This window comes from Tachysurus vachellii, chromosome 14, assembly GCF_030014155.1.
Source record: "Tachysurus vachellii isolate PV-2020 chromosome 14, HZAU_Pvac_v1, whole genome shotgun sequence".
Lineage (NCBI taxonomy): Eukaryota > Metazoa > Chordata > Actinopteri > Siluriformes > Bagridae > Tachysurus > Tachysurus vachellii.
Genome location: NC_083473.1, coordinates 6,807,691 through 6,824,300, shown reverse-complemented (window position 1 = coordinate 6,824,300; position 16,610 = coordinate 6,807,691). Strand labels below are relative to the sequence as shown.

The 16,610-nt window shown below is 36.4% G+C and overlaps 1 protein-coding gene across 1 annotated transcript; it reads right to left on the bottom strand.

Moving 5' to 3' along the window:
* Window positions 1–1,310: 1,310 nt before the first annotated feature.
* sting1 (stimulator of interferon response cGAMP interactor 1) lies at window positions 1,311–15,888 on the bottom strand. Its single transcript, XM_060886713.1, has 7 exons — window positions 15,598–15,888; window positions 12,284–12,507; window positions 8,631–8,808; window positions 5,739–5,847; window positions 4,654–4,883; window positions 3,351–3,534; window positions 1,311–1,706 (listed from the first exon to the last, which is right to left on the bottom strand). Exons 1-7 carry the CDS (start codon window positions 15,823–15,825, stop codon window positions 1,426–1,428), a joined length of 1,434 nt encoding a protein of 477 aa, XP_060742696.1. The 5' UTR covers window positions 15,826–15,888; the 3' UTR covers window positions 1,311–1,425.
* Window positions 15,889–16,610: the final 722 nt, after the last annotated feature.

Here is a 16,610-nt window from a genome sequence, read left to right as displayed (position 1 = left end):
ATATTTATATATATAAATTTATATATTTATTTATATATATTTTAATGCTAGATAATAACTTAAAATTCATTTTAAAATAATCTCATACCCAGAAATATTATACACACTCACAAGCAAATTTATTAGGGACACCTTTACACATGTTGGTTTAATCGACCAATCGTGTATAAAAGAAATAAAGTAAAAGCTGATACGGGTTAATACAAAGAGCCTCATTTAATGCTCATATCAAACATCAAAATGAGAAAATAATGTGATTTCAGTGATATTGACTGTAGCCATTACTTCAAATTTCCTCTCAGTGTTAATGACAACCTTTTAGTAAATGAATCTAAATAGGAAAATTGTTATCTACAAGCTAGACAGCTGGTAATCAGGTTAGTGGTGACTCACCAGACAGGAATATTTATACAGTGTTATTAAATATATGCCACAAAGGGATAGGTGCTGAGGATGATGTCATTGTCTGTAAGCATGTGTGTCTCCCACTTCTGTCTAAAAAAACCCAGACATGTCAGTCCGAACTCCACATCACACACATGCATGTGTCAGCATGATTGTTCCCTACATCCTCTGTGTCACTCGCACATGGATTTCATTCGAAAGATCTCTTCCAAAGTAGACAATATCTTGTCTTCAAGATCAAATAATGGTCTTAATCTTAATAACAACATGAATATTATTAAATCATTAGCATATGCTATTTAATTCATTTGATTCTTTTGACATTTTAATATACTTTCCAGTTGTTTTTACAGAGTCACTACACATTCTTCCACATGCACTGTCACTTTATTTATTTATTTAGATTTTCTTCATCATGTAGTAAAATGTTTTTATTGTGTCATAAAAGTACAATAAAAACAAAGTTCAGATAAAATCAAATATAGTTACATTAAAAAATATAGAAATAGAATTAACTCTACAGTATCAAAGGGAAGAAAATTATATATTCTTTATATAATGTTGCATTGTAAACTGGGTGTAAACATCACTTATGTGAAATAGTTTAATTTCTAAACTATCAAAAATTCTAATTTTAAACTATTTTAAAATCTAAACTATAGAACTAAATAAAACACATAATGCTACTTTAACGATCCTTTTTATGAAATTTTTTAAAACTTGAACCCCAATCTTCCCATCGATAAACAAAATTCTCACACAAATCCAACCCATCATCGCTAAAATCACTAAAAACATCACAAACATTTCAAGTGTTTTTCAGTTTTTATTTTAATACATTCACTTTACAAAAAACACTTTAATACATTCACTTTACTCAAGTTACAAAGGTTTAAAATAAAAAAGCCCAAAGTAAGGGAATTCACATAGTAAAGACATTTATTGTAATATATAATATGTTAAGTATAAAAAGTAAAGATACAGTATCGGATAAAAATGTGTTATGTACATGAGGTTAGTTTATCTGTATCTATTGTGGTTGTAGTGGTTTTGGGTGTAGTCTGTATTCTCCACAGGTTCTGATCTCAGAGATTGTGGTGCGCTAATCATGAGGCTGGGCAGAGAGCTGAGTGGATCATTCTCCTGGTGGTGAAAATTAAGTGGAGCCATATTCACCCCCTGTTCAGGTACAGGCTGTGGCAGCTCCTCCAGCAGGTCCATGGGGATCTCATGCTCCTGCTGCAGTAAGTGTCTGATGATCTCCTTGGACAGATAGTGAGGTTCTTCGGCAGCTTGATGGTCTGAATTTAACAAAAAAATTCAAAAGAAATCATTCGAGTTAGCAATGTATTTTCTACATTGATCGACATGATTGACATTTCACATGGTCACATTTCTGAGGCTTTCTTGGAGCGAAATATGTTTCTATTCATTTCATATTCTACTGAAAACTTTAGAGCTCCCTGCTAACTTTTAAAGAAGTATCATTTTAGCAGGAAATGAGTTCTCACAGCTTCATGTGTGTCAGTTTCGGTCTCAAGACCTGAGGTGAAAGTGACAAACCCACAATACCATTTCTGATTTAAACCCCAGCCGCATCTTCATCTCTTTCTTCTTATTACTGTCTTTTTCATTGATAAAGCTTTATTAAACGTTTAAGGCATTGTCTGCCATGGCCTATACAGTGTGTGTGAGGGATAAACATTGTAGTTGTTAAAACTAAAATGAATCAAACTCTAATAATTGTTGGCAAATTTGTTAAATTTCAGTGTACAGTAGGATCTTACTTGAGTTTTCGAATCTCACTTTATCTGTATTTGTATTTAATTATAAAAATGTCTTGTTATGGGGAAGGTATTGAGTGTTACAGCTGTTTAAACATCCTAAAAGATTTTCTATCCTACAACAATACCCTCTCTATCTATTAATCATTTCATTAATGGTTAATAATTGATTGAATTCTACATTTCTTCAAGATTAGATTACAAGGCAAATTCAAAAGAGTACAATTTGTTTTGTAAGAAAAAAATGACAGTAGAAATGTGCATCTTTCTGAATTCCCAGACATGAATATAATATTTCAAGGTCTCTATTGCAAATCCTCCATAGACCACTAGAGGGCAACCTTTTATATCATTTGAACTTCTTTAGGTTGGTTTTTGTTGTTGTTTGTTTTGGGTTTTTTTTCCATTCCCCCTTAGTCATGCTCACCTGTTTTGTATTGTTCATTAGTCACCTTTTTGTCTAGCAACTGTTATGGAGTATTAACTGGAGTATTCCCTATTTTGCCAGCTATGGTCTTGCTCCAAGTGTTTAACTTTAGGTGTCGTGGTTTGTTTGTATTTTTTTGCACTACAATAAATATCTGGGCATGTGCTTTCACCTTCATTTTTATACACTGAATGAAAACAAAGCCTATTTCTTCTAAGACTGTGCCTGATCTTGTCTGATATTATTGCTTGTCCTGCTGAATGGTCCAGATGCTAATGGAAATCCTGTATAAGTTTAATACTGGAATTCTTTAGGATTTTATTGTTTTTGTTGTTGTTGTTGTTGTTGTTTTGACAAAGCTGACATAAATCATTAACTTTTAGAGTTTCAGACAAGTGCAGAACAAGCACTTAGTTTATCTCAGAAAGCAGAAATGAGTTTGATATCAACATTTTCTTTAAAGATAGATATATTATATATAGAAATACAGTATATTGCTCCTAGTAGTATAGGTAAAAACAGAAATACTTATGGAACAATACAAATACAAATAGAACAAAAGCCCTAAGTGTCTCCATTCATATGAGTCATCAACCACCAGCATGGAATGTGACATGACAAAGACATGAACACAACAAAATTTTCCAACACATTATTTATACGCATCGTACGCATACCTTTTTACTTCTTGTTCAATCTCCAGCATGAGAAGTATGATTTAATGTAAGACTCACCATCGATCAGGATAAGGCGGTAACGGTTGCGACACTCTAGAGAACATTCCAGGATGTGGCTGAGAGTCCTGTGGAAGAGCAGGACCTGCTGTCTCCTGTCATGCTCACTGAACCCTGCAGTGCTGTCCTGAGACATCTGATAGAGGGTGAGCAGAGGTGTGGCGTACTCCACCACACAGTAATACTGATGGGGATGAAGACACAGAGGGGTTTGAGAGACCGGTTAATGACATGACATAACATGACATGACACCAGGAAGAGCATTTGAATAAAAACAAGATGTAACGTTACTGCAATGTTATAAACATAATGTTTCTGTAGCGAGAACATCTCACACAACATTCCAAGTTAAACACTGAACATTAACAATTAGAATGTTATAAAAAAAAAGACACTTATTGAGCTAAAGTGTTCAAACCAAACGTTTAGAAAACATTCTTCTAACTTAATATGATGTAACTGTGTGACATTTGATACTATATCTGTCAGGACTTTTGCTTGGACATTCTATGCCAGAACATTAGGGGACGTTCCTGCAGAGCGTTTTGTCACGTGTCTCGTCGTTACTCACCTGTACTCACCTGTATTTGTTTTTTTTTTTGTGATTTTAAAGACATTTTTCATCTCATTTTCATAAATTTTTTCAAGTGTGTGTTGTTGTAGAAGTTTTGAGTTTCGAGAGATGTAATGTATAAGTGACACACTGGTTGGCACATTCAAGAGTAAAAAATGTTTCACAATTTATTGTGTGCTGTTGCGCAACAGGTCCCAACACTCCTCTTGTAGCATGAGAAAGGAAGGTCCCTGATAATTTCTTACACTGAGTATTTATAAACATGTTTCAAACACAGAATCTGAAGAAAGGACAACATCATCTACCATTTTGCTAGATGGACCATGCCTGATCATCTAACCCAACAGTGTCGAAGGATTTATTTGTGTATTTCAAACATTGTGTTATATTACTAATAATTGGCTGTGTGTTTATGCCTAAAAATATCTGCTATTTTTTTTAAAGGACGCATTTGAAACAATTGCTGATAAAAATAGAAACTCAGATGTCTTGTATACAACCCTAGTAACAATAAGAAAAGTTGATGTACTTAATATATTTTATTTTTAATAAATAACCTATATTTTTAGATTATATGCAAATATTTATCTTTCACATATATTTTTATCTAGCATACATTTTGAGCTATATTTATGAATATGGGAATAATCTCAGATCCAACTCCAGTCAGTGTGTCGTAACATAGTTTAACAAAATTTTTATTAGTTTTCTTAGCTTTTGCTTCTCACCTCCTGTTCGTGGTCAGTGATTTTGTAGATACTGTGTTTGTAAACTCTCTTTCTGACACCGGCACGGTTGAGCTGCATTTCTGGGAGGTTCTGATGGAAAAGTACATTATGATCTTCTTCCTCTATCTTTGCCGGGGCCTTTGCGCTCAGAGGGAGGAGAATGTGAAGCCGGGACGAATGGGGAATCTCTCCGGTCTGGTTGTAGTGTTTCTTTATCTGTTGCTCGAGCTCTGTGGACACACACACACAACACACACTACGTACAACTGTTTAATCAACCTGCTGGACACTAAGCTGCAGCTTTGAGTACAGTGCACTAAGAGTACAGTGCACTTACTCACTAGATTCTTTATTCTTCTTGTGTGTTTGCATGTGTGTAAATATATACAGTATCTCACAGAAGTGAGTACACCCCTCATATTTTTGTAAATATTTTATATCTTTTCATGTGACAACACTTAAGAAATGACACAAGACTCCAATGGCAACCTGTGACACTCTGATGAACTTCATGCCCAAGAGGGTCCTGGCAGTGAGGGAAAATAATGGTGTCCACACAAAATGTTGGCCCAGTTTTGACATTTTCACTTAGGGGTGTACTCACTTTTGTGGCCAGTGGTTTATACATTAATGGCTGTGTGTTAAGTTCTTTTGAGGCGACAGCAAATTTACACTGTTAAACAAGCTTTATACTCGCTACATTACATTGCTCCAAAGTGCCATTTTTACGTATGTGTATATATATAATGTATGTATACGTATATGTGGATAGGCACCAAATATTATCAATCCTAAATTGATATTGATATATCAAGCATATTTAGGACAAAAATCTTTTTTAACAGACTATTTCTTATATGAAATTGGTATCAAAACAATGTAATGATTAAATAAGAGGATAGAAGTGGAAGCAAAGAAACCCCCAGAGTCTGTATCCTCTTTCAGGTGACACCAGATAGGGAGCTTAGAAAAATTACAGTATATAGTCTTGCTCTTTAAGTGTGTTACTGCCCTCTAGGGATACCACCAAATAGTAATTTATCAACACAGGAAAGGTGTGTGTGTGTGTGTGTGTGTGTGTGTACCTGGTATTACAAGTTTCAGATAACCTAGGTAAAAGGACCAGGCCAAGCCATGAGCTACATTCAGCTGCCTGCTCTCACACACCTCTGAGATCTCTACTGGTGCAGGGCCCTGAGAAACAGAGAGGGTGGTGGTGGTGGTGGTGGGGGGGGGGGGGGTGGTAGGGGACAGAGAAGGAACAGGAAGGGGAAGACGTTTGTTGATTACAATCTATGTCAGTCATACAGACAAAAGCTGTCTAGACATCATATTTATTGAAGGATAGAATAAAAATCTTCAATAGACTTCAAAGATGATTTGAGATTGACAGCGTTCTCACACAGTTCCCCGATTCCTATATAGTGATGGGAAATAAGCATCCAGACAATTTTGAAACTTTTTGTGGACACCCGTCCATCACACCAATATGTGCTTGTTGAACATCTCATAATAGATTTAGTTCCCGCTATGCTGTTATAATAACCTCCACACTTCTGTGAGGGGTTTCCACTATTTGTGGGATTTGTGATCATTCAGCTACAAAAGCGTTAGTGAGATCAGACACTGGTGTAAGAGTGAAGAGGCCTGGGGTTTTGTCTGTGTTCCAGTTCACCCCAAAATGTGGTGTTCATTGGGGTTGAGTCAGAGTCAGGGCTCTGTGCATGACACTTGAGTTCTTCCACTCCAAACTTAACACACCGTGTCTTCATGAAGCTCGCTTTGTGCACAGACGCATTGTAATTCTGGAACAATTTTGGGAATTCTACAGCATACAGAGAAATTCTTTACAGTGGTGTGCTTTCGATTTTTGTGGTAAGAGTTTGGGGAAGAACCACATATGGGTTTGATGGTCAAGGGAGTGCATACCATTGGCCACACAGCATGTGTGGATAGATAGATAGATAGATAGATAGATAGATAGATAGATAGATAGATAGATAGATAGATAGATAGATAGATAGATAGATAGATAGATAGATAGATAAAAAATATCTATACAGCAGGTAAAATAATTGAACATGTCACCATTTTTCTTTATAAATATATTTACTGAGAAAAATGGTGACAAGTTCAATACTGTATGTATTTCCCCTCATTGCATAGAAAGAAGCTTGGCTCGAACTTTCACTTCCCTCATTGTAATTTATGAGAAGACTTGTTCTGTTGTATACATGACCTTCTGATCAGAATTGTTTTTTTTTTCTTCCCTTCCTGTCATCTCCCTTCAAGACCAATATATGTTCAAATACTATAATGCTGACATACATGTTTAAATATACAGTGATACTGTACAAATTGGTGTAAATACAAACATATCAACATAAGCCACTACAATAAAACTACAGCACCTATATACAGATGGCTGACAAACAAAAAACAAAAACCAAACTAACGTTCTTTAGTAAGGTGTTGAGCCATGATGAGCTGACAGAAAACTTTGGCACAGGTCTCTTTATAGAACTGTGCACTTGAAGGTGAAGGGCCTAGCAGTGGACCTTGGATTTGAACTCATAACCTTCCAAACAGTTGTCCGACACCTTAGCCACTAAGCTACCACATCGCAAGCTAGTTCTCTATTTAAGTTTAATGATGGTTATGGATACCGCTATATATATAACGTCAACTGTTCATAGATGTTCAAATGTGTTGAGATGTGATAACAATGAAGGCCATAGCATATGATTTACATCATTCTCCAAGAAACATTGAACCCTTGTGCACTATTGATGTGGGCGGAGTCATTCTGGATGAGATTATGAATGCTTTGTAAAAAAAGTCATCTGTTTTTCTTTTTAATTGGTATAAACCATTCTGTTTATATGATTGAAATATAATGAAAAAAGCGAGTCTCAGCCTGCAGGGTCCGAGCACCTTTTGCAAATAACATTTCATGTGGCTATTTTTTGACAAAGTGCACAGAGCACTTTGTTTTTTAAATAATGATGATATTTCCTCTTATTGCCATGGTGTGGGTTCAAATTCCTGTGTGGGGGGAATTGAATGGTAGGGTTGCATCAGAAGGGCCTTTCGGTGTAAAACCTCCACCAAATAAAATATTTTGGTCCGCTGTTACGACGTTTTGAGAAAATTCATTTCTGGCTAGAATTGATTGGCAAGTTGTGGATATTGTAAGAAATTACAGATAAATGCACCCAGATTCCACTCCAAGATACACATCAAAAAGAGCTCATTCCTAAAAAGACTTAAATATCATAAGGTAATACGTTTAGAACTCTAAATGAATAAAACTTGATTAAATTGTTAGTATGGGAGCGGCAGAATGACCTCAAGGGCCGCCACTAACAAAGGGTTTACGTGACCTCGATTACCATTTAAAGTGATCATTTGGGTGATAACTGTAACAATATCAAACCAAGGTGTACTGTACGTAACCATGATTAACATTTAAAGACATCTGGCTAGATAACAATGTGTGACCCAGCCATTTGGGAGACACTCAGTTCTTACACTCAATACACATTAACGGAAAACCCCATTTGAACTACAAAGAGGAAAAACAGTATAAAATGCTTGAGCCTGATTTGTCCTGGGTTCTTACTGACTCTGATGAACCCAAAATACTTTGTGTATTTTGTCACTGCTACATTGGAATAAACTTCAAGATCTTCACCCACATCATTTTATTTTCTCACATTTTTTATTTCTTACATTATATTGCTGCCAATCTTATCTGATTTTGGATAAGTTTGAAGCTAAAGACTCTAATAAGGTATTATTATATAGCATATTATGTCAAAAATAGGGTTTCTAGCTCTAGGTGCTTAGGCCTGTTAAATACATTGGCAATATAAATATAATACAATATAGACACGGGGAGGTGATATTAAAGAAAGTTTGCCGAGGAGTTTGTATAGTGCTGATGTGATTTGTGTAAGATAAAAAGCAATCTTTACCAGAACTCTGAGGTTCTTCAGAAGTAGGAAGACTGCGCTGGTTATGACACATAAGACACACTGGTCATGTGTCCACTGAAAACCTCCCACCAACAGCAGCAAAATGACCACACACACACCTCCTAGAGTAGCACTGTTGAAACAGGCCCAGAGCATCCGCTGGATGCTGCCACCATACCTGACAAAGAGCATTGAACAAAATAGTTTATCTTCTTACACACACATACACATAGTGGAAATTTAAATACACAATTAGACATAACTGACAAATTTAGCTAATGACAGCAAATAGGATAATGTTAGATACCTTTTAAAAATTCTGCTGTGTGTACTCAATTTTTACAAAAATATTTATTTTCCTATATGGGCAAGGACTGATGGCATTACTCTCTTCCCTGTCACTGGCCAATTGTTAGTTCATTCTTTCATTGCTTTCCTCTGGATGTGTTTAGTTGCCTTGTGATGTAGCATAAGCAGCAGATTGAAAAATGGCTGTCTTGTTATGTCTCACAGGAAGCCTTCAACCTGCTGATTGTTACGTGTGATTTGGCCTAGTTAGTGGCCTAACCTAAAATATGTTTTAAGACCTAATCAATTAATTAATTGTTTGAACACAGCCAATGTCTCAGCTGTTCGGATATCGGGGAGGTTCATTCCACCACTTAGGTGACAGAATGGGAAAGAGTCATGATGCATTCATTCCTGTTACCCTGGGAGTTGGTGGGACCCATCGAGCAGTGTGACAGGATCAGAGGGAGCATCTTGCAGTGCAAAATCTAATATAGCAGACTCGATAACAAAAAGAGGAAGTACAAATGATCTAAATTCTGCCTACCCAGGATGGAAAGATGCTCAGTTCCCAAAGCAAAACACTCAGCAAGCAACCTTCCCCCTTGTACAAGGTGATTTTTTTTTTTTTTTTTTAGTGACAGAAACCCCCAATTATTCCAATTTCCCAAGGCCTGAAGAATTGTCTGGGTTCTCCCTCCTGACAAATTCTCATTCAGTGGGGATATTCCCTTCCCACCCATGGGAGTCCACCTTTGGTTAGAGCACAGTCTTTGTGCTGACAAAAACAGTGTCTTATCCCAATGAACTGTTTAGCAATCTGCAGGTATATCAACCAGGTGGAGAATCAAAACAATAACTGTATTTTAACTGATGGCACCAACAACAGTTCTGCTCATGTGTACTTGAGGGTATATCTCACTCTATCTCATTTTCTACCGCTTATCCGAACTACCTCGGGTCATGGGGAGCCTGTGCCTATCTCAGGCGTCATCGGGCATCAAGGCAGGATACACCCTGGACGGAGTGCCAACCCATCGCTGGGCACACACACGCTCTCATTGACTCACGCAATCACACACTATGGACAATTTTCCAGAGATGCCAATCAACCTACCATGCATGTCTTTGGACCGGGGGAGGAAACCGGAGTATCAGGAGGAAACCTCCGAGGCACGGGGAGAACATGCAAACTCCACACACACAAGGCGGAGGCGGGAATCGAACCCCCAACCCTGGAGGTGTGAGGCAAACGTGCTAACCACTAAGCCACTGTGCCCCCCAGGGTAAATCTTGTTTCTTAAAAAATACAAATAAAATTCCCTTCAGGGATTTTACCCATGATATTTCTTTGTTTTAAGAATGTTGAAAAAATGAAATACAGTTTTAAAATGTTCATATGGAAAACCATTCACCAGGAAAAAGTCAGAAGGATGTTTTTCTTATGTTTTGAGCAGATTTTTTTGCATACATCTGTTTCAGATTTTTCCAAAACACATGAGTAATCTTTCTGTGTATAGAAAAGAGATTATAAATGTTAAAACTAACAGAGTTCAACGTCCAGTTGTATATAGATGATTATTTAGTTATGGCTCATTCTAATGCACACCTGTCAATGGATACCTAATGGTTTTCAACTATTTATTTACTATCTTTAAGGCTAGTGAGAATGAGAGGTTTTGCTGATTTCATCTCTTTACCTTATTTGCGATCACAATGAGATCTACACGAGCAATAACGTTGCATCTTTCAAAAATTCACAGTGTTCTCTTAATACAAGATCCTTTTGGAAAATTCCAGAGTTTCTTATAGACTGCATCACTTATGAAGCAACCCAGCAGCTCAAGACCAACATGTTAATGGGATTCATATAAATGATCTGGATCTCTTATCTGGATACATCAGAGATATTTTATATGCTGTCACCAAGGACACCATGTACTAATATATAATGCATAATCTTGCCATAACAAGATGACAGCTGTAGCATACGTCAACCTCCAGGGCAGAATGCAGTCATTGAAAGAAACCTGTTTATCACAAGATGAAATAAGTCCTACAGCATTTAGCATAGAGCACATAGGACAATTATCCCATATATGCTGATCTCAAACAGAGAATGATACTAGCATTCCTGTAATATTTTTCTGAATCATTGAGCGGAAAGATTCATCAGCTTCATGCTTTATGAACAAGAATTGAATAGATTTGCTGAGAAAAGAGGGTGCAGACTGATCCAGAATGCCTGAAAGCACTGCAGGGCCTTTCCTTTTAATCTGTCATGCATACTTATGCAGAGGTCAAGTACAGATGTCTTCAACAGACTGACCTCAACAACTGTCCACTACAGAACTGTGGTGGCATTTATAGAACACAACCAGTTTTTTTAACCTCAAGGCTATTGTGTGGTTGTGTTTATGCTCAGCTTTGAATGTCTTTGTCATGTCTCACACCACAGTGGTGGTTAATGACTCACATGAAAGTAGACACTCAGGCACTTACTACTTGGGGCATATGTTCATAGTTCCAAAAAACAAAAACAGTTAGTATTTTTTTTACCTTTACCTTTTATCTTTGAAGTAAATGGTCATATCAAACAAAAATATTTGTAAGCAAAACTGTGCACAACTGGACAGTGTGAACAGCCTTGATATTGGTGATAATAATGGGAACTAGTAAAATATTTAGTTAACATAACAGAATGCCGATGCTGTTTTTGCTTGTTATAATGACAGTTATGGTGAAATTGCAATGAATGTTAGCTAGAATATACTGTGTGTGTTGTACTGTTATTTAGATTACACCATATTATCCTACCCCATTTTGAGTACAAGTTTTATTTATTTATTTATTTATTTATTTATTTATTTATTTATTCATTCATTTATCACTCCTTCCAGCGATGTAAAACACTCTGCTGAGTAGCGATTCTCTTCATCTCCTAGTCAAACAGCAGTAATTAATCGCTTTGTTGCTAGGCAGTAGTTGGGAAATACCGACTTGAACGACAGATTGGGGGATTTTAGTATTTATATCTGATTTATTATGACACACTCACAAGTGATTCTGAACTTCAATTATGTTACAAAATAAAAGTTCTTCTGTTAGTGCTGATTACTACCTTATTAACTAGTACTTAACCTACATTCAGCCCCCACCCCCCACCACCCCCTCTGGAAACTGCCCATCTAGGCTGTATGTACAGTATATAACGAATCTTGACAGAAATATTGAAAGTGAATAATTGCAATAAGTACATGCAATAGTTTTTTTAATATTTCATCCATTATCATGCCGTTATTATCTAAAATATCCTAGTTCTAAAACCATGCAGGTTCAAACTTTAATCCGAGCAGACATCTTACCTCTGTTGTGAATGAAACAGCCACTCTTCAGTAAGCAGGCATAGGCTGTGGACTGTCACACCCAGACTCAGAGCCACTACAACAAGCCCTGTTGTCTCTCTCATTAGCCTGGAGTCCAGCAGCCAACCCACCACTAGTGCAAGACTGCTCAACACCACTGCACACACCGCCGGTGCACTGCCCCGAGGCCTTGGAACCACACACTCCTCCACCATGGTGAGGGCCTGTGTCAGAACATAACAAAATGTTTCAAGCTATAGAAAGATTAGGAATGTGGAAATCCCTGTTTATTCATGTTGAATTCAAGTGACAAGTTGATTATACTGCACCATCTGGGTAGAACTGTCAAGCAGGTTTTGAACTTTACTGTATGATCTACAGCATTACTAAGAAAAATCTAAACAAACCACATATAAACTAACCTGCTCTTCAGGACTGTATTGTCATAAGTTAAAACAAGGCGTCTTTATACAATACAGATCTTGATAGAGATAATGAAGTAATATGTGTTCAGATTAAAATATTTATGACTATTGCTTTACAACATAGTGCTTTGCTTTAAGACTTTCAGATCATAATCATTGGTCAGTGTCGAGTATGCTATAAGTAAAGGGTAGGCCCAAATTGCTCAGTTTCCACTTCCCCGTCTTGACATTTGTGTGACTTATTAAAGACAGAGGACCAGCCACGGAAGCCAACCACACAAACAACATGCATACAGCAATTAACTAACAGACTGAGACTATCTGATTTTTCCTGACTTATAATTATGTTATCCCTGTACTGCACTGTACATAAACCTTGTGTGTTTAGTCTGGATCTTCCTTCCACATGTATAATTAATCGTTTACATTGAATAAGGATATATCCAAGCTGCACCTTGGACTAAATACAACATGAACTACAGTATAAAGCCTTTTTTTATCCTTGATATCTTTATTTATTCATCTTTGATATATTTGAATAGCAAATTAATATACAAATTTATATGTTAATATACATAACAAATAGAGGGTTATATGCACAGAATATGACAAAAACAAGTTCTAGCACCAAGTCTATGTGCCAAGGAAAAATATCTTATATGTTATACTTGTCTTATCTGCATTTATAATCCTGACTCCTGCAGTAAACAGCATGAACAGCTTCCTCCTTTTTATTTATTTATTTTATTTATTTATTTATTTATTTTTTACACCATTTTAGTTATGTTTCTATTTCAGTAGTGCATACATCATTTGAAGGTCTTTCAGGGTAATGTCTGTAGCATTTGCATGCCTCCTCTGTGAGAATTTGACTTGCTGATAGGCAGCAGATTTCTTTTTCTTTTACAAACCTAAGGTTTGCGACACACATAGTACCATCATCCTGTTATTGGAAACGATCTGTCCGATCGTGCGATTGTGTGCCATATGGATATAAATCAAGGCTTTATATGTGCCATGTACCTTAAAAGACTAACACTATTTTTCTTTTTCTAACTAGAATTAACCAGCGCACACTGGTTAGAAATCAAAATCTTTGTGCTATTTACTGTGTGTTTAGGAAGATGATGTCTGTAGTTTTGATGGAAACATTGATGGTCAGATCTCTGACTTATTCCTATTCTATAGCCTGATCCAGAACATATACTGTTGCCCTTTTCTCTTTGTCTCTATAACTCTTAATTACTATTTGACTGATTGCAGTTTATTTGGTTATTAAGCTAACTGCTCTCTATGTCATATCCATGTTCACTGAATGGATTTAGCATCAGAGAAACTGGAGTGTTCCTGTATGATTTGAAAAGCTACAACAATAACCCATTGATTAATCCCAAATCATGCTGACTCGTGTAATAACAGGAATAGATGTTTTGCAAAGACTTCTTAACTGTCGTCTGGAATGAGACGATAATTCCTACCCTGTTGATGTAATGCAGAGTCTGTTTTTGTTTTGATCTCGTTAATGTCAAGGTGGGAGTTTCCAGGCTGAAGATTAATCAAACAAATCAGTTAAAGAATATAAGACTTTTCTCATGTTCTTTTTGTTTCCATATGGGATTTTCCTGAGTTGTCTTTTTTCACCTCTGAAAAACATGCCCGGTAAATTAATCCTGGATTAATGAATGCGTGTGTGACGTGTGGATCCAGTGTGTATTTCTGTTTTCTGTGCAGTGTTCCCGGAATCGACTTCAGGACATCAGAGAATTAAATGCTTCAGGAAATGAATGAATAAATAAGTAAAGGTAGAATATAGAGCTCAAATGGGGCATACGAAATGAATGTGTGTGAATAAATCACACTTCTCTCCTTTTCAATGTGGGAGAAGATTTTTCACGAATCTTTTGACTTCATTTTAGAGTTTTTTTAATGTCTGGGATTAAAGTTATAAGTTCCCATGCTGACTAAACTTGAAATATTCGTAAAAAAGTGTCTTTTAGTGACAGTCAGAAGGTGTTAGACAAAACAGCATGCAATAGAGGAGAAAAGAAATTAAATACATAAATAACATAGAGATGTCTACCACAGTGAGAATTAAGTTCACTGAAAAACATCAATGAAACTAGCTACTGTTGTTTCATCTCCAGTCCAAAGACGTGAGTTTTAGGCTGACTGGTGTCTCTACATGAATGTATGTGGTATGTAAATGTATGTGATGAGTTGGCAGCTCATCCGGGGTATTCCCCTCCAGGTTCAACTGAATTATTGTCTTGCCTCACATGGTTTAAACTGAAATACCGGATATTTAAATTGATTGAATTGATTTAAAACTTTCTTTCTGTGTTGTGTGATGGTGTGTTGATAACAGGGAAAGTCTCTAATCTGGTGTTTCACAGTTGTCTAGACAAAACCAGACTTTTTCTGCTGATCCATTCATTTTTGTGTGTGTTTTGAACAGGTATTTTCTTAGAAGAGCAAAAATACCAAATGTGTGTTTTGTATAGCAAGTCATATCCAAATCATCATGCGATTTGGATAAAGGGATGTAATTCCTGTAGCAGGATTTAACTCAATTCAATGTGATTTAAATTTATTTGTCTAGCTTTGATAGAGTGAACATGATACGACTGATCTCTAATGGGATTATGAGTCATGCATGACCCTGAACCTGTTCCTTCTAGATAAACTCATGATGAAATAAGTTGAGTATGCCATTTATGCTTAATCAGATTGCATGAGGTAAAACAATTCAACAATAGGGAAATCCTTAAATTCATTCAAACAGATGAAAACTGTCACATTGTGTTGACACTAAAACTGTGGCAATGTGTAGACACTACGTCAGCAAAAATGTCAGTAGCAGAGCAAAAGCTTAGAAATAGAGAGTCTTACCTGTAGCACTGAGTAGTCTCTCTCTGTCTCTCTCACTTTCTTTCTTTCTTTCTTTCTTTCTTTCTTTCTTTCTTTCTTTCTTTCTTTCTTTCTTTCTTTCCTCTCTCTCTCTCTCGCTCTCTCTCTCGCTCTCTCTCTCGCTCTCTCTCTCTCTCTCTCTCTCGCTCTCTCTCTCTGCTGTCCTCTTTCAGTCTTTCTTTTCTTGTTTTTTTTTCTTCGTGTACTCATAAATCGGTGTCTCCACACCCTCTATTTCCCTTACCTTGCCTTTGCCTTCACACAGCATACTGAACTCTGGGCACAATGTGCTAATGCAACGTTTCAGTTTCATTTTCAGTCATATGACACACTTCTCAACATTCAAGCTGTTCTTTTTATTTTTAGAAAGCAGTCTACATATAAATTGTTTAATGGCAACAAACATTTTAAAACTATTACTTTTTCTCTTTTTCTATCCAGCAATTTTAATCCCAACATACTAACCTTAAAGAAATAAACAAAATATTTTTTTTAAATATATACAATCATGGGAAAAATAAATCTAACCCTCCTTCAGTTGTGTTCATATTTATTAGGTCCTATCTAGTGTAGGATAAACAGTACAGAAAATAGATTGATGGATGCATGGATAGCTATCAGAATCAGAATGTTTTATTGCCAAGTATTGAGGGCTTTACATGTACAAGAAATTTGCCTTGGTGCTTTGGATTTTTACGTGTGGGTCTAGACTTGCATCGAAAGCAGCAGATTTGTGGAGTTGATTTGAAGAGACATTGAGATGAGGAGTTGATTTGAAGAGAGGCTGAGATGAGGAGTTGATTTGAAGAGACATTCAGTAGAGGAGTTGATTTGAAGAGACGTTGAGATGCGGAGTTTATTTTAAGAGACGTTCAGAAGAGGAGTTGATTTGAAGAGATGTTCAGTAGAGGAGTTGATTTGAAGAGATGTTCAGTAGAGGAGTTGATTTGAAGAGATGTTCAGTAGAGGAGTTGATTTGAAGAGAAGCTAAGATG

Excerpts from the sequence above, each read along its gene's own strand:
- sting1 (XM_060886713.1), bottom strand. The coding sequence starts at position 15,825 with ATGAGTACACGAAGAAAAAAAAACAAGAAAAGAAAGACTGAAAGAGGA. Across the intron at positions 4,884-5,738 it reads TCTGAAACTTGTAATACCAG|AGCTCGAGCAACAGATAAAG; the intron begins GTACACACACAC and ends GTGTGTCCACAG. Across the intron at positions 3,535-4,653 it reads TCACTGACCACGAACAGGAG|TATTACTGTGTGGTGGAGTA; the intron begins GTGAGAAGCAAA and ends CATCCCCATCAG.